General features: G+C 35.9%; 1 protein-coding gene across 9 annotated transcripts in view; it reads left to right on the top strand.

Annotated features, from left to right (window-relative positions):
- The window catches only part of zfh2 (Zn finger homeodomain 2), a 193,786-nt gene that overhangs the window by 88,060 nt on the left and 80,375 nt on the right, over positions 1–25,351 (top strand). For all 9 annotated transcript variants that reach the window (XR_004977376.2, XR_011397415.1, XR_011397413.1 and 6 more), the window contains exons 3-4: positions 18,623–18,758; positions 22,433–24,668. Coding sequence is in view for 4 of the 9 variants with exons in the window: in XM_036367160.2 (XP_036223053.2) it covers positions 18,623–18,758; positions 22,433–24,668 (2,372 nt within the window). In the remaining 5 variants the exon portion in view is untranslated. The remainder of the gene's footprint in view (positions 1–18,622; positions 18,759–22,432; positions 24,669–25,351) is intronic.

The raw sequence follows: 25,351 nt of genomic DNA, 5'->3' as shown, positions 1-25,351 counted from the left end.
AAAATTGTGTACAATTTGTAATTCCCGTTTTGTTAATTCATATTAATTTGTGGAGTTTTGCGACAGTTTTTTTAAGAACAATAAAAGTCCAACATTGAAAACTATAGAGGTATCGCCAAACCTCTCATTAATACCTCGCTGACCATGTAACCTTTTCGATTTCTCCGTTAATTTCCTCATCTCAGCATGGATTTCATAAAGAAAAATCGACTATAACAAATTTGCTTGAATTTGTAAACCATGCATCATTGGGTTTTAGGGAACATAAGCATACGGATGTTATATATACATACTTTAGCAAAGCGATAGAGTAAATCTTTTGCTTCTCATACATAAACTTGATCTTCTGGGCTTTCAGCCAAGATTTCTTCAATAGATAGCTTCTTATCTTCATAACAGAACACAACGAGTGATATTTGAAGATACACTTTCACATATAATTATGGATATCCTAGTGGATATTTATTCAACTTAAGTATACAAGTATATGAATATAATACACATTCATATCCATATATAGGTAGGTAAGGTAGCTGGAGTGGTTGTCTAACGACGCACCTTGGGCTTTATAAGGCAAATTGTGATACCACAGGGACTTAAGTCTCCTCACTCTATTGTTTCCTCTCTGAACCACCCCGTGCTTCTAATGAAGTTCATCAGTACAAAGAGTTTTATATAAGCAACTTCCGAGACGTTCCCAGGGATATCACTATGTCCTGGAACCCTTTGAAAGTTAATCATGAAGTAGGATGCAAAATCCACCAAGAGATCAAGGCATTATTTCACTATCTTAGACCTTCGAAACTTCAGTGATCTTAAAGCCGCTTGACTATCTGCGTATATGAAAATATTCCTTATTATGAGCACACTCCTTGGCAGAACAAGGAGGCCTTCTTTAATTCCGCTTGGAAGACACTGCAGTGGTCTGGTGGACGGAGAACGATTTTTTTTATCTAGTTTTGCAGAGAAGACACCGCCTTCCACTTTGTTACAAAACAGGTTTGTTGGCGGTAAGAGTAGAATTACGTTCTCCACTGATACAAATACTGGCTGCTCTTTGTATACTTTCAATCCGTTTTACCGCGTATTATTTTTCGTAATTGGCCACAACGATCCAGAGAAGTGGAGATAACATGCCTTCGTTGGGCGTACTCCTTCGGACAGATCTGCACATCGTTGAAGCTACCAGCGATGAAATATAAACCTGCCCGTGAGCATCTGTTCAATTAATTTTCTGAGAGACTCAGAGATTCCCAAATCCTTAAGCGCGCCCATTATGGCACGAGGCGGGATGTTATTGAAAGCGCCTTCTATGTCGAGGAAAGCTAGATTATTTCAGTGTTTTTAATAAAAGTGAGGAAAGACAATTGGTCTGAAATCCTTTGGGTTAGTGTGTGAGCTTTTGCTCGCTTTTGGTATATTATATATATATTATATGTATTACCTCGACCTTCCTCCATGGCGAAGGAATGTTCTTTAATTGCAATGCTCCTTTTAGTATGGTCGTTAACCAGGTTATCTAAATCTGAGATTGCTGTAACTAAGCCGGAAATATGCCGTCTGGTCCCGGTGATTTGAAGGGCTTGAGACTACTTATCGCCCAGTATACATTATTATCTGACACTATATCTGCAGCGATGGAGTCTGTTTCAACCGCCTGCCTAGTTTATACTCCATCGTGTGGTTTTCAGAGCTGCCTGGGAAGTGAGTATCCATTAGCAAGTCTAGAGCCTCTTCACTGGATATCATCCAACTATTGTCTGGCCTTTGTAGGTATCCAATGTTATGCACCGATTGTGCCATTATTATTCTCGATATCATTACAAAAAGATTTCCACGATTTGCTTTTTTGCTTTCCTTACCTCCTTTTTATATGTATGTCTTTAAGAGGTTATATTATATTAGTTATCCCACTCCTCTTCTCATTGGAATAGTTTAGCCAAATTTAAATGATTCCTGCAATCCATCTGTAAGTCCCTAAGTACGGCAGACCACATCTAATACTTGTCGGCAAGATTCTGTGAACTGCTTAACGAGGATGTCTAGGACCTCTTTGTTCGTTGGTTGAAATGGCAAAATCACAGGAGTACTATTTTTTTAGCTCTTGCAGGTGCAACTACCAGTTTGTTTTCCTATGATTCCTGAAATTTTCGACCTTTTCTACATCTTTTTCAATTATGCATTCAATGTAGCGGTGGTCCGAAAAGGAGTGTGTTCTTCAAGAACTCTTCATTGGGTTAATTTTTTATCAGATCTTCCGACACAAGGGTAATATTTCTGTTGCACAACGGAAGCTCAATTTCTAGCAAGTAGTTCAAGCGACACTCACCTCTATCATTGACGTCTATGCTGCCCCAGATTGTGTGGTGCGCGTTTGAGTCCAACTCTTTTACCAGCTGAGATGGTACGTGCCCCTCATCGTATGGCATATAACCTGACACCAGCCGGTAAAAACTTTCGCCTGTCTCCCAGCTATTGCTGCTGTGTCATGGTTGCTATAACGATGTAACATAAAAACGTTAAGGTTTTCCTTTTACATGCCCTGACCTTACCTTCAAAATTTACCCTATATGGTGTTGCTTAACTTTCGGTGTCCTCAGTCCGCAAATGCGCCTTCCATAAACTTATGGCTCCTGAATAAGGACAAACTTAGGCTGCTCTATTGACACGCGGTTAATTAGGGCTACTGAAGCTAGTTTGCTGGAGATTAATTTGTAGAAGACGCATCAACAATTGTTTTATCTGCGTCTTTCTGTGTAAAGATTTGAGAGTGCATCTGCAAGCGCAGACTCCGAAGAACCTTGCTCTAAACTATCACCATCATTCGAGGACTCCATAGGATCTTCCTCGACTACGCCCATCTCGTTTTCCGATGCTGGATGATGAGCAGCATCGGCGTCCGACTTATAGTTCGTGATTCTCACCTTCGTGAATCCGTAGTTGATCCCGCCATTTTTCGCCAGCGGTTTGATGAATTTCTTAGTTAGCAATAACAAAATCTGCATCGCGGCCCTTTTGGTCTCCACGCCAGATTCTGCTACGAGTCCTCGAAGGGCTTAATAAATTTCCACCCTTCCGTAGGCAGATTCGGATTGCAGACTCTTATGAGCTGCATAATCTGGTTTGGCTGCGATGTTATAGCCGTAATCCAGCCCCTTGCGCTTAGTGTGAACGAGATGTCTTGTGTGTCCACCGTTACTAATTTGGCTCCGGGATATACCTCCCCTATCTTGGATAAAAGCTGGGCCAATCTCTGGCAGACGCACATTTCGCAGCTGCACTTTTGGCATCTTCACTCTCCCCCTCTTTAGCAGCCACGCCCTTAGATGGGAGCTACAGGGTTTGGTACCGGCTGCCTTTGGTGCTGTTGCTTTCCCGGAGCCAGCCTTAGCTACAGCTCCCTTGATTGGGGCTGCCTTCACGTCCTGCCCAAGCTTCGATCCTGGCGGTGCACTGGCATCTTCGAGTAGCGACTAGCTCTTTCCGGCTTGTTTACCGGAGATCTGGACTCTTTTATGTAGATATTATTTCGGTTCATATTCTGGACCCACGAGTGTAGGTGAAAGTATGTCCGCTTGCGCATACCCTTAGCTGCGCAAGGAAGGCTATCTTATTACGGAGGGCGCCAGGTATCTGTAAGCTACGTTCGAGATTGCGTTATTTAACGCATGACACCTTGATCAAGCCCTTGATGTACCCCCTACCATGGTAAGATTCTATCTATCAGGCTTCTTCGCCGACCAAAATCCATATACATACATACATATATTTGTCTTTTCTAAACATAAATAATTTTGCAAAATATATAACATTTAATAAATTACAACTTCCGTTTTTTTTGTGACTCTAAGAATACGTTTTTTTCCGCGTTTTTTTCCAAGGCCCCCATATGTGGACAGCTACCAAAGCCGGACAAAAACACTGACCGTTGGTGAATATCCGGTTATGACGGGTTTCACTGTATCTAAGTATCTAAATGATCAGCGCGACGAGCTAAGTCATACAAACTGAACGATCAAATCGATGTCCTTATATGAACAACATTTTTATTTGACAAGATATCTTCACGAATTTTGACATACCAGTAATTATCATTATAGCATATAGTTACCATTCAAGCTGATCTATTTATACTTTTTAATGCTATAAAAAATGCAACTGTGAAGGGTAATAGCATTTCTTCTCCTAAAGGGTGTCCCAGAATTTATGCAAGATTGAAATCAAAGAGAAAACACAGTCTTTCGATTGTAATTTTTTTATTGAATCATAAAGTACATATGATAGGGTTATTTATAGGATAATACATCAGGCGCTCGTTTGTCGACATTTTCCATGAATATTCTGCGTAAATATGGCTGAATTTTATTGATGCAAAATTGAATGGCACTAAGCTTTCATTATTTTTGAAATATTGTTCAATAATGAATACACGTTCTTCTATCGTGTAACGAACGCTTAATTTTTACCAAGCCTAAACTGTCAGCCGTCGATTTTTTGTTTAGGGTTTTTAAAACTTTACTACATAAATGGTGCCAAATTTAAATCTTACGTTAACTTTAGGACACCCTTTATTAATGCTAGCTTTAGGGTAAACTTTGTTTGTCAGTATCAATTGGTGTTTCTAAAGTATTTTTCAAGGTTTGTTGCACAACAAGTACGGAAGCTCCCCGCCTTAATCAAAGTTGTGCTTGACACTCGCAGCTAATTGGTAAAGGCGCTGTATATCACACACATAAAATGAACTTTTTATTTAGAACGAACCGTTATATGTTTCCCCAACTAAATGCCAGCAAAATGATTAATACTTAAAACCAATTGCTTAGTTCTTAAACTGGCAGCAAAACTTTCACAATTATGTTTTGTCTCAAAATTATTCACAAACAAATATTATTTTTCTAAATTAAACTATGTTAAACTTAATCATTTTAAAAATATTGGATAGAGTGTGCACAAGCTTTGAAAGTGTTAATATCTAAAAAAACAAGTAATGAAGGACTAAGTTCGAGTGCAACCGAACTTTTTATACTCTCGCAAGGTAAAGTGACATATGGGATTTTCGTATACATTTTATTTAAGGGGGTAATCTAGCCAGAGACATGAATTTTAGGTAATTTTTAAGGTGTCAAAGTTTTTTTTATCCGTTACAATAGTACAGAAAAAAGTTAAGAATTTAAAAAACTGGCAGCTGATGAAGTGGGAGTCTCCAAAAATTGGCACATGAGCATATCTATGATTTCAACCCTCCTAGACATCTGAAATGAAAAAAAAAGATATCAAACTGCAATGATATCGCAATTGTCTGGTTCATAGTCGATAAGTAAAAATAAAATGTGAAAAGAAAAACGATTTTTTTAGCATTTTTTTTATTTTCTCGTATTTTTTAAAAATACTAAAAATTAAAATTTGAGGCTAGAAAGGCCTATAAAGAAGATTCTCTGAAAATTTCAAGTAAATCGGACCAGTAGAACTCGAGAAATCGTGTTGAAAAAGTCTGGTCTGAGAAAACGCATTTAAAGTTTCGCGTAAAGTCTTTGTTTGATTAGACTCAGCCGAACCAGTTTTTAGGCCGGGTCAGTAAAATGCCTATATCTCCGTAAATAATTCAAATTTTCAAAAATCCTCTCGTACAAATATTCTTAAATTTTTAAACTTTGAAAACATGAAAAACAATCAATTTTTTTAGAATTCTACACTAGAATACTCCCTTAAAAGTAAAATACATCCATTATTTAACAATCACAGGATAGAATAAACACTGTTTGCAAGTAGAAAGCGATTCTTTCTGAATTTTATTAAGATTTTTTACATATTGACCGATAGATATAGTATAAAGACAACTGGAAGTTCGAAAATATTTGCATTAGATATATGGGGGCTAAGGGAAGTATTGACCCGATTTTACCCCTTTTTGGCACAAGGGCATGCTGTCATTACAAGAATATTCTCCCAAATTTCAATTATCACAGTGTAAAATATGAATGTTTGAGTAACTTAACACGCCAAATATGGTTTAAATCGGTCAAGTAATTTCTGAGATATAGAACTTCACCTAAAAGTGGGCCCATTGTCCAATTTTTACACCTGCTCCAATAAAGCCTTTCCCTACTATTTTGGTTGTGAAATTTAATATTTGTTGCGCATTTTTTCAGTGAGTTATCGCACTTTTAGCTGTTTTCAATATAACCGTTATACGGAAAGTGGGCGTGGTTATTATATGATTTCACCCATTTTAACAGTGTTTGAAGAAATACTAGAAAGACTTCTTCTCAGCAAGTTTTGTTGAGCTAGTTTCAGCGGTTTGGAAGATATCTAAATTTAAACGTTTAAGGGGCAGGCCACGCTCACTTAAAAAATCCGGCCCAATAGTTTCCCCTATTACTGCGATCTCCTGTACCAAATTACAGTTTTGTATCTTAATTTAGTGCTTAGTTATGCCACTTTATAGATTTTCGTTCAATGGCGCCTCAGTTGCAAAGAAACATATGTATGTAGCAAGTTTCATTAAGATATCTTAATTTTTACTCGAGTTATCGCTGGCACGGACTGACAGACCGATTTATCTATCTCGATTTGTTTTTGGGGATACAAACAACCGTTGCGAGAGTATAATAACTAAAACGTCAACAAGTATGATTTGGTTTACGAATATCTCCCTTGGGAACGACGGTCATAAGCATTCTGTTATTGATTTCAAAGGTAAACTATAGAAATCCATAACCTGTTTGCTTACAATAATAAAAAAAGCCCCCTACCGCGCAATTCGCATAAGTGCAGAATTAGCCGAGTCATGAAAGGCATGAGAGTTTTTTAAGCGTCAAGATCTACAAGATTTTAACAGTAAGGGTTTAGGCTGCCTCGAAAATTAAGCCACGATATTAAAAATAGCTTCAGACAAACTTCATAAAAAAACTGCAAACTGTGCCATTCAGGATTTTCCCTAAAAATACTATGCCAACATTTCCTTACGACTAGTAAGTGCAGTTAGAATTATGAGCTTTAAATGACTAGTGTACGTAGGTAGACTTAACCTAGAATCCCATTCGAAATGCGAAAAGTAAAAATTGTTTTTGAACAGACTCTAACTTGTCAGAATGGATTTGGTAATTAGGATTCCATACAACAGAACCATATTCTAACAAAAGTTATAAAAAGAGTTTTAGTAACACACAGATCTCTAAATTCTTTATCCCAACGTTTAACAAAACTGAGAACAACTTTTGCTTTTAAAACCATGGTATTAATATGAAATTAAGCTTAGGGGCCATAGTAACTCCAAAATCAAAAAAGTTAAAAACTTGCTCTAGTCTATACTTTTTTATTACATTGGGAGGGGGATGCACAGATCTACGGGAAAAGCACATCGTCTTAAATTTTTTGAGATTTAATAGCAAATAATTTCTATCACACCAAGCAACCAAATTGTTTAAGTCTGTTTGCAACAGAGACCTTTATCAGTTGAAGTACATATTTTCAAAACCTTTACGTCATCGACATGTAATAAAATTATGGAGTATTTTATTACAGAAGAAATACCGTAAATATAATAAATAACAAGAAAATTATTAAGACGAGTGAACATGATTTTGTATGCATAAGCCAAGCCGAATTATTTACTGCACAAATATGGTTTTCTCACATCTATTCAGATTGGCATGAGAGAGCTGGTGAATTGAGTCCCTGCTTTGCAAAATGTGAGGGCTAGTTTTTAGTCAGGTTGCGAAATAACACAAAATTTAGAATATAATACATAGATCTGTCAATGCAAAAAATATTTCTGAGTTTTTTATAACATTTTACTGATAAAGAATTGATGACAACAAATTTTACCAGAAAATATTTGGGCAGTGGTTGATATAGAGAGGATGTATGTAAGAATAAATTATTTTCATTTACAGTATGAGGAAAGCGCAAGCCATTTTATATGTGTGTGCGATGTTTTATTAGAATTATTTTCATACTCTATCAACCTGTTGCTACAGAATATAATAGTTTTGTTCACCTAACGGTTGTTTGTATCACCTAAAACTAAGACCTAAAAATTTTCTGCATAACTGTTCCCTATCCAGTTCGATGTTTCCATTTTCATGGTTGGTTCCAAATACGTCGTGCACCACTCGCTGTCTAAGAGTATGCTGGCCGAATTCCTTAAGGAACACGTTCTTAATTCTCTCTTCTGCGTTGTTAGAGTTTTCTGACAATATTGAAGGGAGTCCATCAACATATGTAGACAGCTCTTCGCTTCGTCCTGTTTCTCCTTCAAGGAGAGTGAGATCAAAGTCTCTAATGTATTCACTATATGAAGGAGAAATTCCTTCGTCCATATTAGCATTGGAAGAGAGAATAGAGAAATATGAGTATCCTTCTCCGAAAGAACATTCGCTTTCTTCATTATCTCCTCTACATTCATTGGTTTCTTCTTCGCCATTAACATTTAAATTTTATTAAAAAATTTCTCCGTATTTATAATAAAATTTCGACATAAATTAAATTTGCACACGGCAAAGATTATAACACATTGACGACGATGATGACAGCGCCGGCAGCGATCTGGGCAGCGCAGGATTTTTCCAATCATGGCTTAAACTCAATCATGGCCTGCGGCCGATAGCTTGCCGATAGTAAATATTCTAGTAAATAGTAAATATTCTGCTGTCGTCGTCGTCTTCAATGTGTTATAGTCTTTACCGTGTGCAAATTTAATTTATGTCGAAATTTTATTATAAATACGGATAAATTTTCTAATAAAATTTAAATGTTAACAGACAGTGAAAATAGTCAGTTCTCGTATAATTATTCATCGGAAAACAGTGTTAATAATGTCTTCGAAAAAAGGGACGGTACGGGAACCAGTTATCGTGGAAGATGTTTCGCCAGTAATGAACGAAAACGAGGAATATCCTCTACCTGCGCAGGATATTTTAAAAGATTTAGACCAGACGCAGATGATAGCGAATACACAAGCAGTGTAGACAGCGATTATGAAGGAAAAGCAGCAAAAAAGGAAAAGGAAGCAGGATTCCAACGGTTCAATAGCGAAGAAGAAACCAATGAATGTAGAGGAGATAATGAAGAAAGAGAATGTTCTTTCGGAGAATTATACTCATATTTCTCGATAATCTCTTCTAATGCTACAATGGACGAAGGAATTTCTCCTTCATATAGTGAATACATTAAAGACTTTATAGGGTTATATAAATACATACTTGTATATATAAATGATCAGGATGAAGAGATGAGTTGGAATCCGGGTGTCTGTCCGTCCGTCCGCCTGTGCACGCTGTAACTTGAGTAAAAATTGAGATATCTTTATGAAAGTTAGTACACATGTTTCTTGGTACCGTAAGACGGTTGGTATTGCAGATGGGCGTAATCGGACCACTGCACGTCCACATAACGAAATTAATCAAAACCAAATAAATTGCCATAACTAAGCTCCACAGTAAGATACAAGACTGTTATTTAGTACACAGGATGACATTAGGGAGGGGCATCTGCAGTTTAAAAATTTTAAAAGTGGGCATGGTCCCGCCCCCTAATAAATTTAATATGCATACCACCTAAACCGCTAAAGCTATAATAACAAAATTCACTGAGAACAAATGTTTTTGTGACATTAAATTTTATCTCTGGGATAGTATGAGATGATTTTATAGGACCCGCGTTCAAAATTAGACAGTGGACGTGGTACCGCTCACTTTTAGGTGAAAACCCATATCCTGGGATCTGATTAAGCGATTTCAACCAAATTCGGCACATAACATTCCTCTCATATTTCTACGGATTACAACCACACCTATTTCCCATATAACACCATTTTAAATTCCATCTGATTTTTTCACTATCTACTATGCAAATCAAGCAACATTGATTGTATCGGGATAAAACTTTGCGTGAATAATGCGCCTACCCTTGTGACCAAAAATTGTTTAAATCGAACCAACACTGTTCAAGCCCCTAGGTGCTGAATATGTGGACCCCAGTACCTATAGTTAACTTTTTACCGAAAATATCGGTCAATGTGTAAGATATATAATTGCAATATATACATATAATAAAATAAATAAATGAAACTCTCGATAATAGTATGATTTTGTGTCAAAAATGGGTTGAACCGGTTCAATACTTCCCTTAATATCAAATTTTGCGAACACCTGAAGTAAGTTCCCAGGCTTTGATCCTTGCAAGTTGCGAGAGTATAAAATGTTCGGTTACATCCAAACTTAAAAACTTTTTAAGAGTGATTTAGTGAAATAAGAGGGAGTGTTATGGTAAAATGGATGGGATGGTAAAATAAAGAAACAAAGTAATCTCCATATATTTAACTGAAAAGTTTATGTTTCATTTCATAAGTATTAATCCTGTATAATAATAATTATTGTTCCACTAAAACTTCTATGATTTACATATTCAACGCTGCTTAACTATTCGCGAGTTGATACATTGACTCAATTTGAATATTTGAATGTTATCGACACATTTTACCACTGTCTTTATATGTTTTTATGTTATGTCATGTTACCGATATGATTTTTTATCTCCGTCTTCGTGAACTCAACTCATCCAAACGGCTCATAAAGCTTAATTGTTGTTATATATGTATTTTTGCCTAGTCAATTGAAGCACGTTACCGGCAGTCAGCTCTTAACGCATTGACTTACTTCCATTTAATTGGCTAATCAAAACAATTACATTAAAACTAAGTTCAAAATAATAGGAGTGTGGTCTACAAGAAAACGAAGAGAAATGAATAATTGAAACAATTACTTTTCTTACTAACATTAATTGATACAAAACAAGAAAAAACGTTAACTTCGGTTGCGCTATAAACCCTTCACATATACAAAAGATTCCATATAAAAACATCATTTTGATCGGTCAGTTTGTATGGCAGCTAGCTTCTATATACCTTAAATACAAGGCATATTCAAAAAGAAGTGATTGATCATACAAATAGAGTGAGAAGCTGAGCCAATCGCGTCGACTGTTTTTTTTTTTATAAAATGCCTTTGAAAGTATGACGTTTGATGACGTAGTTTGCATATATTATATATCAAGTCTGGGCACATAATTCGTTGCTATTATTTTGAATATACTTATACTGCAGAATGCTTAGTCACAATTTTTTTGATGCACATTTGTTCAATTTAATACAATTATATCCTTATGCTTATATGGGTTATGGCATGAATAATTTCACTGATTTAGAAGAATAATAATTTATATGAGAAAAAATAAATTATAATAATCAATTGAATTACAGGTTTGTACAACAGATTATAGAGTTAAATCACGTATATTTGTTGCATTTATTTGTTAATTTATCAGATGCTGTTATGTTGATTAAACACATAACAGTTTCGAATGTAACCTAACATTTTATGAGATTGTGGTAAAAAAATGGTTTTTGACAAGGAATACAAAAAATAGAAATAAGATCGATCTAGGATATATACACATAGCCAATAAAGTCTGCGTGCACCCGACACATTTTTTAAGTGAAGTAAAAACACAATGTAAATAGGTAATTCAGTTCAAATTTTCTACATGTATTTCTTCTTTATATTTTTAAGTTCAAAATGCAGAAACAAAAATTTATATTCCTATTTTAATTTTTGTGAAACCGGAATTTTAGAGTAAATAGAAGTAAACATAGGTTAGTTACAAAAGTATTAAAAATAATAATGAATAATTAAATTCAATATTTTGTTGGACAACCGCGTTGTTTTAAAACCTCGCTCAATCGATTTGGGATTGATCTTACCAATTTATCTGTTTCCTCAGCTGTAACCTGGGACCATTCTTCTTTCATAACACTTAGTAAAGCCTCTTTACTTGTTATTGTAGGATGAAGAATTCTTTTTTCCAACAGACTCCATAGATGCTCAATAGGATTGAGGTCAGGGGATTGAGGGGGCGTTTTAAGTTGTCCAGGAGCATTGTACAAGAGCCAAAGTCTAACTATTTTCGCAGTATGCTTCGGGTCATTTTCTTGTTGGAACCAAAGCGTCGAAGATAATCCAAGATTCTCTGCACTTTGTTTTTGAAAATGTTCTAATAACCCCATTGTGGATTCAATAAATTCAAGCTGACCCACACCACCAGCCGCCATGCAACCCCACACCATAATTCCGCCACCTCCCTGTTTAACTGTACCAACAATATTTTGCTTTTAAAGGGCAGTTTCTGACTTGCACCACACAATTTGTCGACCTTTTATGCCAAAAATGCAAAATTTACTTTCATCCGAAAATATTACTTGTCTCCAGAATTCCGGCGACTTATTTATATAAACATGAGCAAATTCAATGCGCTTTCGCCTGTTTACAAGTAAAATATATAGTTTCTTTCGAGCGACTCTACCATGATATCCAGCTTTTCGTAAAATTTTTCTAGCAGTTTCGGCACAAATTGTTTTAATGGTTTTCAATAATCTTTGTGGACGTAATTCGAGGGTTAACTTTCACCATATTTATTATTTTCCGTCCTTCCCGGGCTGATAATATTTTCGGACGGCCAGATTGCGGTTTTGACGTTAAAATTACGGTTTTTTTTTAAATTGTTTACGACGCGCTGGGCAGAAGAATACGTTCTTCCAATAGTTCGCCCAATTTTTCTGAAACTTTCGCCATCTTTCCACAACTTAATGATTATTTTTCTTTCCGACAGACTAATTTCTTTTCCTTTGGTTTTAATTTTTTTTAAATGTTATTAAAACGCATCACGAGCTCTTTAAACGACTAAATATATTAAAACACAATAGAATCTACGCAAAGAACGAACAAATTCATGAGAAGTAACGGTATTTCCAATTCAAGCTAACTGAACGCAGACTTAGTGGTGCGTATGTTTACTTGTTCTTACACTAAAATCCCGTTATCACAAAAATTAAAATACGAATATAAATTTTTGTTTTTGCATTTTGAACTTAAGAATATAAAGAAGAAATGCATGCAGAAAATTTAAACTGAAACACCTATTTACATTGTGTTTTTACTTCACTTAAAAAAATGTGTCGGGTAAACGCAGACTTTATTGACTATGTGTATGTGTTCACAATTCATGAAACTATCAATAATTTTGTAACTTTTGGTCTGGTTTATTTTTATACTCTCGCAACCTGTTGGTACAGAGTATAATAGTTTTGTTCACCTAACGGTTGTTTGTATCACCTAAAACTAATCGAGTTAGATATAGGGTTATGTATATATAAATGATCAGGATGAAGAGACGAGTTGAAATCCGAGTGACTGTCTGTCCGTCCGTTCGTCTGTCCGTCCGTCTGTCCGTCCGTGCAAGCTGTAACTTGAGTAAAAATTGAGATATCTTTATGAAACTTGGTACACTTGTTTCTTGGTACCGTAAGACGGTTGGTATTGCAGATGGACGTAATCGGACCACTGCTACGCCCACGAAACGCCATTAATCAAAAACAAACAAATTGCCATAACTAAGCTCCGCAATAAGATACAAGACTGTTATTTGGTACACAGGATCACATTAGAGAGGGGCATCTGCAGTTAAAATTTTTTTTTTAAAGTGGGCGTGGTCCCGCCTCTAATAGGTGTAATGTGCATATCTCCTAAACCGCTAATGCTATAATAACAAAATTCACTAGAAGCAAATGTTTTTAAAACCCCTACCTACAGTGTGAAAATAGTTGAAATCGGGTGGCAACTCCGCCTACTCCCCATATAACGGTACTGTTAAAAACTACTAAAAGCGCGATAAATCAAGCACTAAACACGCCAGAGACATTAAATTTTATCTCTGGGATGGTATGAGATGACTTTATAGGAACCGCGTTTAAAATTAGACAATGGGCGTGGAACAGCCCACTTTTAGGTGAAAACCCATATCTTGGGATCTGCTTAACCGATTTCAACCAAATTCGGTGCATAACGTTCTTTTCATATTTCTATGTTCTAGTGCGAAATCGGACTACAACTACGCCTATTTCCCATATAACACCATTTTCAATTCCATTTGATTCTTTCACTTTCCACTATGCATATCAAGTAACAATGATTATATCGGGCTAAAACTTTGCGTGAATAATACGTTTAAAGTATGGCACCTTGTGACCAAAAATTGTCTAAATCGAACCAAAACTGTTCAAGCCCCTAAGTACTGAATATATGTGGACCCCAGTGCCTATAGTTGACCTTCTACTGAAAATATCAGCCAATCCACAAAGAAATCAACGAGTATACCATTTGACTTTGCGAGAGTATAAAATGTTCGGTTACATCCGAACTTAGCTCTTCCTTACTTGTTAAATATACAAATTCTCATAATGATTGCGTCAAATATCTTCGACTTGATATAAATCAAAGATAAACTTGGAAAAGTCATATTAATGACAAAGAAATTCAATATAAGAACAAAAAAAATGTATTGGCTGCTTGGAAAAAATCGCAGCTTTTTCGGCTTTACAAGGCTATTTTGAAGCAAGCTAAAATGCTATCCAACTGTGGGGTATTGCGAGCCAATCAAATATTGAGATTCTTCAACAATATCAGTCCAAAACGCTTAGACATATTGCTAACGTCCCCTAATTTCTGGCTAATGATAAAATTCATAAAGATTTAAACATTCTATACGTTAAGGATGAAATTCCCAGAATAAGTACAAAGTACGTTGAGAGACTGCATAATCATACAAATCTTCTGGCAATAGCCCTACAAGATAATAGCGATACAGACCGAAGACTCAAAAGAAATCATGTGTTAGATTTATCTTTTAGAAATTAAGTTGTGTATGTATTGTAAATAAAATCTTAAATATAAAATTTGGAATATAATAGCTGTTCTCACTGGAGTTCAACTATTTCTGTTGTAATGGTAAATTTTTAACTAATTTACTATATATTCTTATTGATAGATTGTAAATAAATAAGTTACTACAAAAACAAACAAAAAATCTTACACTTAGCATGGTTTGACTGAACAAAAGTTCAGGAAATCAATATTCGAACTTCCATAAACAAAGTCTGATTATTTCCAAACAATTATTTTTGTACCCTGAACAGAACAGGGTATATTAAGGGGTCATCTCAATTGACGGCCTTTTTTTTAGTTTTTTTAAGACTTTTTTTCTACGACCAGAAAATATATAGAGCTTTAAGTTTATTATCATTTGTTAACATATACTTCAAAAGTGTAAATTTAAATTTTAAGCTAAAAATATTGTGTAGATTATGAGTTACAGTGTTCTGAACACCCCCGCATCGAAAATATGGGCTCGCATTTCCTTCACGATTCCGACTGAATGACTTATCTCATACAAAAAATAATAAAAGTGTTTTAACCTGTAAGCCTAAATTCACGGAATGAACTATTATCAAATGAATATACAAAAATGGAACTTTTGGTAGATATTTGAAATAAAGGTTTTTTGCTATTAAAGAAAATCGAAATTTGGGGAAGTTTTAATTGATGATATTCATTCCATGCACTTACATGTGCTGAGTGTACCCTACAACTTTCAAGCCGCTCTTAAAACGGCTTCGAAATTTCGACACGTTATTGCACTCTTAATATGAAAGAAAAAATTAATCGATTTTTTGAGCCCATTACATTAAAGGGGGTCATTTAGTTTGTCGGAGACCCTATAAAGTATAGTGAAATCTTCTATGGCGGACAATACTTTCATGAACACAACGTTTTCATTCAAATTTTCATACAAAACAATTTCTATAACTTATATAAATATATATAAACATGTGATTGCTGGAGTGGGGAACTTACAATTTATTGTAGACACCATGGACAATTTTCAATATCGGAACATCATAAAACAAAATGTTAAGCAAAGTGCAGAAAAAGTGGGTATTAAAGATAGTTTTGCTTTTTATCAAGATAACGACCCACACTTCGCAAGTTGCAAAGCTCTGATTAATACACAACTGCCCGAAACTATTGCAGACTCCTCCCCAGTCTTCTGATTTAAATGTTATCGAACATGTTTGCGAAGAACTGTCAAGAAGGCTTTATAGAAGAAATATAACAACATTACACAACTAAAACAGGCCTTACAAGAGAAATAGGATAAAATTTATCCCTCACTTTGTCCCTCAATTTGGTCAAATAGATTACAAGCTGTTGTGTAATCAAAAGGCTACGTCACAAAATCCTAATCTTTTAACAGACCTGTCTAAACCTCATTTAATTTTCGTGTCCGATTATTCGTGTGAAATTAAAATCTTTGTGTTTTGTATTAACTCGCGCTTTTTCGCTAAACGCAAAAAATTTGCGAAAAAAATGATAAAATATTAAACTACATTATTTAATGAAAATATATGGATCATTTAAAAAACATAAATTTATTTTTTAGCAACTTTTTATAAAATTTTTCTTTCCTTCCTTCCTTCAGTAAAGTGTGTTCGATTATGCATGTGAACCACGGTACATATAATTGATCAGCGTGACGAGCTGTCGATTTAGCCATGTCGGTCTCTATATACAAACTAGTCCCTCAGTTTTTGACATCTCATCCGTCTGAAATTTTGCATACGTTCTTTTCTCCCCAAAAAGCTGCTCATTTACAAACTGATCGATCTAAAACAAGCCAAATTAAGGAAAACTTTCCACTCCACGAAATTTGGCATAGATTGCTATCCAAACCAAAATTGTTAACATTGGACCAATATAGTATACAGCTGCCTTAATTCGACTTTAATATTGTTTCTATCAACCCCATGGTTAAAAAGAACTAGCAAACCGTTGGCCGGTTAGGTTTACATATTCGGTTATATAGGGTAATCCGTTTCGAGGTTTTATACTTTTTTAAAGAAAAAAACACAGAAAATTCAAATTTAGTGGGAAATGTTTATAATCATTTGAAAGAACATTCTTTGGCATAGATTATCTCTTTCAAATGTTGGCCGCGGCTACGTCTCGTTGAGTCCGATTTTCGATGACTCGTTCGAGCATTTCGACTGGTAACTGGCGAATGACACGTATGATGTTTTGCTTCAAGGCCTAAATCGAAGCAGGATTGTCCGCATAGACTTTAGACTTTACATACCACTACAGTAAAAGCTCTAACGGTGTGATGTCACACGATTTTGGTGGCCAATCGACCGGTCCAAAACGTGAAATTATCTACTCACCGAAGTGTTCTCTCAATAAATTTATTGATTGATGCGATGTGTGGGAAGTGGTGCCGTCTTGTTGGAACCAAATGTCGCCGAGATCACGAGCTTCAATTACAGGCAACAAGTAGTCAGTTATCATGGCGCGATAACGGTAGCCATTGACGGTTACGTTCTCACCGGCATCATTTTTGAAGAAATATGGACCGATAATTCCACCGGCCCACAAACCACACCAAATCGTTGTTTTTTCTAGATGAAATGTCAGCTCCTGAATCTCTTTAGGTTGTACTTCGTCCGAAATACGGCAATTCTGCTTGTTTACATACACATTGAGCCAGAAATGGGCCTCATCTTGAACAAAATTTGGCTCGAAATCTTCAGATCTTCTTGGAACTTGTCAAGAGCGAAGCGATGTCGCTTGGGAAGGTCGAGCGGCTTCAGTTCTTGCACAAGCTGTATTTTTTACGCAAGTCGTTCCATACGTCAGTCCAAGTTGCTGCGAACGGCTCCGAATAGACTCTCTACGGTCATCGTGTACACTCTCAGCTACGGCCGCTATATTTTCTTCACTGCGTGCTGGACATATCGGTCAATATCTGGAATATATTAAAAACATATACCAGCATTATGCTCTTGATATCAAAAATGGAAGCAAGAGGTCCTTATGATTTCCATGTTTCCGCTTGGTTTCAAATCTGATTTTTTTTTAATAATAGGTAGTAAGTAATCTTAAGAAAGGACGAAGACCAAAATCGCCTTCCACTTAACAGACCACTGCAGTGTTTTCCAGGCGGAGATCACAGCAATCAAAGAAAGCCTTGCTGTATTAACAAAAAGTGTGCTCACAACAAGGAGCATATATATATATAGTCTCCTATGGTCTCATCAAAGATAGTGAAAGAATGTCTTGATCTATTAGAGGATCTAACATCCTACTTCACGATAAACCTGCAATGGGTTCCAGGGCATAGTGATATCCCTGGTAACTGCGAAGCAGATTAACTAGCCAGAACAGGTACCACTCTACAACTAACCCTGAAAAAGAGGGTATTTTTATGCCCCTGGCAACTTGCAAACATTAATCAGCGAACATGCTATAAATATAGCAGAGTCTCGGTGGAGACAATCAATAACCTGCTCAACCAGCAGACTAACGTGGCAGGAATGGAGCGTGAGTCTCACAAACCGACTATTAAAATTCAAAAGGAATGACATACGAACTCTGGTAATATAAAATTATTTGTACTGATGAGCTTCATCAGGAGCATAGGTTGGTTCAGAGAGGAAACGATAGAGTGAGGGAACATTGGTCCCGGTGGTATCACAATGGGCCTCCTATAGGTCGTTAGACAGCCACTCTACCTACCTACTAGAAACTGACACGCCTAAGTGATTTCATATACAGTATTCAAAAATTACAGAGACTTGGTTTTTATACAAATTTCGGGTCTTAAAATTGCATATGTGTATATTGAAGAAATGTTTATAAGTTCACGTATATAACAGTGTTTCTAATTTGCATTTTAGAAACTTGAAACGGATGACAAGGAACAAATGATAAGATCGGATGTCGAACTTTTTCAAGGCAAAATCGTTTTCAATTTGGATGGTAATGCTTTCATAATCGCTACAGAAAACTCGACGCAAGATTTAATTTTGAATGGTAAACAGATTCCTTACATATTATGTTGTTAACTTATCATATCTTTTAAGAATAATGCGGTTATGTTCAAATTTTTGTGCTGATTATTATTTGTTAGCTTAACTCTCACTAATTAATCTAATACTATGTTCGCACCGAATTGAAATCCTCTTGAAAACACAATTTGTGGATTGTGGAATCAAAGTCGTTCTGACCGACATTGTGTGTTGTTTTCGATGTGTTTTCATTGACAGTTCACACATCTATTTGTTTACATTTGTTATGTACCCTACAAGAACAGTGACGGTCATCTGATGGGTAATATGACAGTCATAGCTGAACAATTTTTTTCAGCGCGCATAACAAAGTTTCTATAATTTTCTTAAGATTATTGTTTTCTTTTTGTTTGTTTGTTTTGTTTTTTCTGAGTCATTGATACCATAAATCCGGCATAGCTGAAAATTGTCAGTTAGGACTGAAAAATTCTTTTGCGCAGTAGATAATATAATTTTTATTTCTTTAATAAATTTCAAACTTTTGATCAAAATTAGTTATAATAATATACTTAAATATAAAAGGAATGCAACAAAAAATATAATAAAATATGAAAATATAAAAATAAATTTTCACTTGAGGCCATCTCCTCCTCTCAATAGCTCTGCGTACGTCTTTCTCCAATCAGTGGATAGTTCTGAATTTAAAAATGCAAATGTAAATTAACAGTACTGACATATCAAATGTGAGTGTATTGGTGAACCCATCAGCAGTTTCTTGTAGGGTACGTTTAGCCCAATTATGGAAAGTAAAAAAATTGTCAACTGACATTTAGGGCTGGCAAAATATGTCTTCTTATAATATCGATTAAACTAGAGCTGGCACCGATTATAATGAGTGGAATGTAAGTTTTCAAGGGGTTTTCAGCGAAAACTGTGTTTTCGTTTGACAGATTTTGTATGAATGAAAACACAAGTTTTCGCGTGAAAACCTCTTTTGTCTATGAAAACACGAATTTTGTGTCGGTGCGAACATAGCATAAGATTTTTTAGAATATTTATTTTTTGGAAAAAATAAAGAGTGTGCTAGAGATAGGAATATGCACTAAAGCCGTTAAGAGTTATGAAAAGGGATTCAAGTAGTAAATATATTTAGCCAATTAATACAAACTTTTGAAGTAGTTTAACGAATGACTTATACTGATAATTTGTATTCACACAAGGGGAACTAAAAATTGTTCTCTGCAAATGTGCTCCAGGGACAGAGTAATATTAAGTTTGCTACGAAGTTTGTAGCACCCAGAAAAAAACGTGGAAGATTCCATAAAGTATATATATATAAATGAACAGCGTGACGAGCTTATCTAAAACGTTCTTCTCTATAAACTATAGCATCTAGCTGAATATGAATGAATCAAAATAGAGTTCTTGTATGGAAAACTTTTTTATTTGACGAGATATCTTTAAGAAATTTGGCAAGGAATATTGTCTGCAAGGGTGCAATCTCCGAAGAAAACTTTCAGACCGGACCACCATAGAATATAGCTGCCATTCAGACTGACTGATGAAAATCAAGATCCTTTTTCCTTATTAAGTAAATTTGTTTGATTTGAAGGTTGTTTATAGTAAATAAAGTTGCTAGAATTCGAAGTAGAAAACGTATTCCGTTGGATAAAAACGGTTGGCCTCTTTTTAGATTTAGTTATACAAATAGTTGCTACAAGAAATGCACTTGTGAAGAATTAGGTTAGGTTAGGTCGGAGGGTTGATCCAAAATCGATGTATCTCACTTGGCAGATATTTGTCCTTTTAGCTATCCATAAAAACCTAATAGTGGATCACCTCATAGATCGACGAAGCGTTTTGAGCTTACTACAAACTTTTAATGCGTTTAATATAAATCCCAGCAATTTCGCTAGACACTCCAAAGGTGTGTCTACCGATATATTTCAATCTCAATCTGGCAAAGGCCGGACAATAGAGGAGGAAGTGGCAAGATAATTCTACTTCGCCTTCCTCCTTCTTTATGAAGGGTATTCTTTGCAAATGTTATTAGCCCTATTAACTGAGAATACTAGAAACTCCTTTTAAAGCCTAATTAGTCAGGAAAAAAACATACGACTTTTGCTAATTATAAATATATTTATTATTGCATTATTTATTTTGGTATCAGCAAAGAATTTTTATGTACGGAGAATAATAATAATTGTTCTGTAGTAATAACCACGGACAGCCACTCTACCTACCTACCTACCTACCAATAACCACGCCTCGCTCCATATAACGGTTATGTACAAAAATACTAAAAGTATTTTAACTGTCTAAGTAATAACGTCGTTTAAATTAAACAATAGGGACGAATTCTAAACATTATGAACTAAATCCGAAGAATATGGGGATCTTCGGATATGACATACTTTATACTAAAAATACCGGTTAAATTGTCATAAAACTTAATGAAATTAAGTCGGCATCTTTTCACGGCAGCAAAGTGGTGTGCTAAAAATTTGTAAAATTGATTCAGACCATCCCCTTGTATCCATATAGTGACGTAATAGTGATCCTTATTCTATTTGCTGAATAAATCGGTCACTACGTTAGATATCTAACAAAATTTAACTGGACATGTTTCCTTTGACAGGGCTTTACAATTTTATGCCCAAAATACAATAATTTTCAAGCTACCAGGTAGACTATACGAGAAATGAAAGTAAGTGAAATAATGAATTTTTGCTAAAAATAGAAAGAAATTAGCATAAGATAGCATAGCAAATTATCGGCACATACTTCCATTCAGTGGCGTAGCAAAGGGGGCCCGACCCTGTCACCAGTTTTGGGGTGACACCTACCCGGTCTCTCAAAAATAAATCGCTAGAACAAAAATTTCTTTTTCGGGGATTCCTCCACTAACACTAGCTCAGCTCTATGCATACGGTAACTGATGGGGTGTCGCTAGATTTTTTAAAGTTTATTGTAGAATGGGATTTTACAGAATCTCTTCCAAATCTTATGATTGCACTGAAATTGTTCATGACGGTTTGCGTGTCCGTAGCTTCATGTGAGAGGAGTTTCAGTAAGTTAAAATTAATAAAAAACTATTTTTCGATGAAGTTATTGCTGAGTTTGCAGCTGCCAAAGCTAGAAAGAAGAAATTAAATAATAATTAAATTAATTTTATAACAATTTCTTTTATGTCTTAGTTATTATTGGGTTTTGTTTTTTCTTCAATATTATAAATAATAAATTATCAATGTCCTTTATCATATAACATTTATTGCTTTTTACTTTCCTTGGGGTGACACCACCAACTTCCGCACCAGGTGCCACCCAAGGTAGCTACGCCACTGCCTCCCTCTAACACCAATATTTTGAATATTCGGATTTCCCTTTATCAAGATGAATTTATTGTATATATTTCGGAAATTAAGCACGTCATCTTAATATGAATGAGTACAAATGTCAACTATAGCATAATCTTTCAATTTCGTCTATTATCAAACAGTTGTTTTACAAGTATAAGAACTATATTATATAAATTTTAGAAAACATATGCCTTTAATTTTTTTGAATTTCGAGAGCATCTAGAGTTCGGCTGTGGCCGAAATTAGCCCCTCTTTATTTTGTTTGATTTTAAATTATTCTTGAATGTTCGACAATTCAACTAATTTTTTAGTTCTGAATTTCATGCCAATGAATTAACAGCAAAAACCGTACAAAAAACGAGTGAATCTAAGCAATTACTGACGTCAAATGTGGTTGGGGAAACAAGTGCTACAACTCAAAACATAACATCAACAACTGTAGCAAGTGCGACAACAACAACATTGAGTACAACATCGACTACGTTAAAAGAAGCACCAGGTGGTCAAGATGGACAAGGACCCGATGCCTTAAAATGTAGCGGAAGCCCACGTATACATTCATTTCGAATTGTGAGTGCTCAGGATGCTACAACCGCCATCGTTGCTAACACTACCACCATCGACAAAAGCAGTGTGGAGAAAACGGAGCTCAGAAAATCGTATATCGAACAGCAACAGCGTCGCCGATATAGCACCTTCGACGATAACGATAGCGATAGTAGCAACGACCACAAAAGATCTTCCAAAATACAAAAGCCGATATTGATGTGCTTTATATGCAAACTGTCATTTGGGAACGCAAAATCTTTTAGCTTACACGCTAACACAGAACATCAATTGACACTACAAACAAAAGAACAGCATTTATTAAACTGCGAATACTCGAGCGTAATTATACAGCCGCAAAATATGGATGAACGGCCGCAAATATCATTCCTTGAGCCAATTGATGTGCACAATGCAATCCAAAATGATAAATTAAATTCTGAGACTGATATTCAATTTAATGAGGGTACATCGCAAGTATTTTCTTGTAGACTGGATAGTGCAGTTGATACTTCCATCTCTGAAAGTTCGAGTACAGGATGTGTAAGAGCTGAAAAATCGGACAAACCAGCGCCAATATCGTCAAACTCTAACTCATTATCGCCATCTTCATCTTCAGCTTCCCCCGTGTCATCAGCAGTAGTACCAATAGCACATACCGTGTTGTCACCATCACAGATAACATCAACTACGTTGTCCAGCGCAATCGAATGTATTAACGATAGCCATCTATTTCAAACAACCTCATTTTCAAAATGTATGCTCCAGGGGCAGCGAAATGAGGTGAGCGATACTGCAGCAACAACTGCAGTAACAACACTGTTATCAAGCCCTAAATTTGAAACCAGTGAACAACAGCAGCAGCAAAATATAAAGGCAAATGTAGCCATAGAATCGAACGACAGTACTGAGTCCAAAATGCAAAGTGCATCGATATCACGATCACTGATTCCCTTAACAGAGAACATGTTAGCACTAACCCCACCCTTATTACCAAAAAAAGAATCAGAAAATATTATTAAACTTGACGAACCATATAGTATGGACAATAGAACTGCATCTGGCGGCGTTTTATGCTCAAGTGCTGATGTTCAACTGAAGCCAAGATTGATAGCGTCTCCGATCCCTACAAATAAAAACACCGCTATGACCTGTGATATGGGCAGTTATGACGAACGCGGTTTATACTCAGATTACATCCGTAGCCCGCCTTTGACAACATTTAGGAAAACTCATGATAAAATGATAGAAATGTCCTCATTAACAGTTAATGCTCCAACTACTCATGGTGACTTTGTACATTTTGAAGCATCTTCAGGAACGGTATCAGAGGAAGGTAATATGTTGAATCCAACAGATACACTGGCAGAAACAGTTACATTTTTGAAGCAGCAGCAGCGACAAATTGCAACAATGACCAGTACCTCCTATGCCACCCCTCAACCTGCATTAATGTCCATTGTACCCACGCACACTCAACTCAGCTGCTTACATGCCTCTTTGGCAGCTTTATCTGATGACAGAAATATCAACTGCAGTACTACAGATGCACAAAAAACGAACGCTAAATTGTTCACCGACTTTTTGCAACAGCATCTTAATTTACAACAACAAAAAACGTATTCCGATGTAAGTGGCAATTGTTCTGAACATGCCGACTATAAGGATAGCGACTGTAAGAATTGCGAAATTCAACAATTAAAGTCGTCTCCGTATCACAGTTCAATACACCAGCTTACCAACAACACGTCGCAATGCTCGCCAAATCGCAATAATGGCAGTTGTACCAGCAGCGCTATTATGAAATCTCCTGCACACATGGCCACATCTCCTACAGCTGTCAATGTCTCAACTGCGACAGTAGCGGCGACAGCGACAACCCAGCAACAAAATGCAGCTGCTGCTGTAGCTGTGGCTGCTGCAGCAGCAGCAGCTGCGGCAGCTTCAGTGGCTAACAATACCTCAAGTTTTACTATCGGCGCATGTTCGGACCATATCAACGGACGGTCTTTAGGCGTAGAATGCGCTCGGTAAGAATACATTGTTATTTGATTCCTTGATATAAACGCAGCTTTTAAAATAATATTATTAGTTTACATTTTTTATGTTTATTGATCGTGTATGTATATATCTCCTACGATATTGTGTAGAGTTATCTATCAACGATCCCTGTATATTACCTAGGGTATGTTTTGAAAATGTTGGAACCAAGAATTTCAATTGTTTATACTATGAGAGAAAAATTTATGTAAAATGGTTATAATCTCCTCCTTAAACTATATCTGCTATATTAAACACCCTATCGCAGCAACTCAAGTCTTGATAAAAAAATGTCTACAAGTAGAAAGCGTAATATTGTCGCCGACCTTCCACTTAACTGCATTCATGAACATTACTAAAAGTTCGATACTTCAACGAATTTTGCCAGGTCTAAAGAAATAAAAAGTGGAGAATGATGTAACTACAAGATAGAAGTCTGAGCCTCAGACGTAGAAATCCTTTGCGCGAAGCTTCATATCCAAATAAAGTTTCCTATACTCTATCTTTATTATAGTCATAAACACAAATGACCACGACATCAACGCTTAACCTAAAACTCACCGATCTAAGCAGTGTTAGATTGCCCATGGCTGGACAAAAACTGGGTCAATTCCGATATCGTAGAAACTTCTGTCGTGGGAATTGCTACACTTGCGCAACTTCTTTCTGAATA

The sequence above is a fragment of the Bactrocera oleae genome, chromosome X (assembly GCF_042242935.1).
Source record: "Bactrocera oleae isolate idBacOlea1 chromosome X, idBacOlea1, whole genome shotgun sequence".
Classification (NCBI taxonomy): domain Eukaryota; kingdom Metazoa; phylum Arthropoda; class Insecta; order Diptera; family Tephritidae; genus Bactrocera; species Bactrocera oleae.
This window is presented reverse-complemented; position numbering and strand designations above follow the sequence as displayed.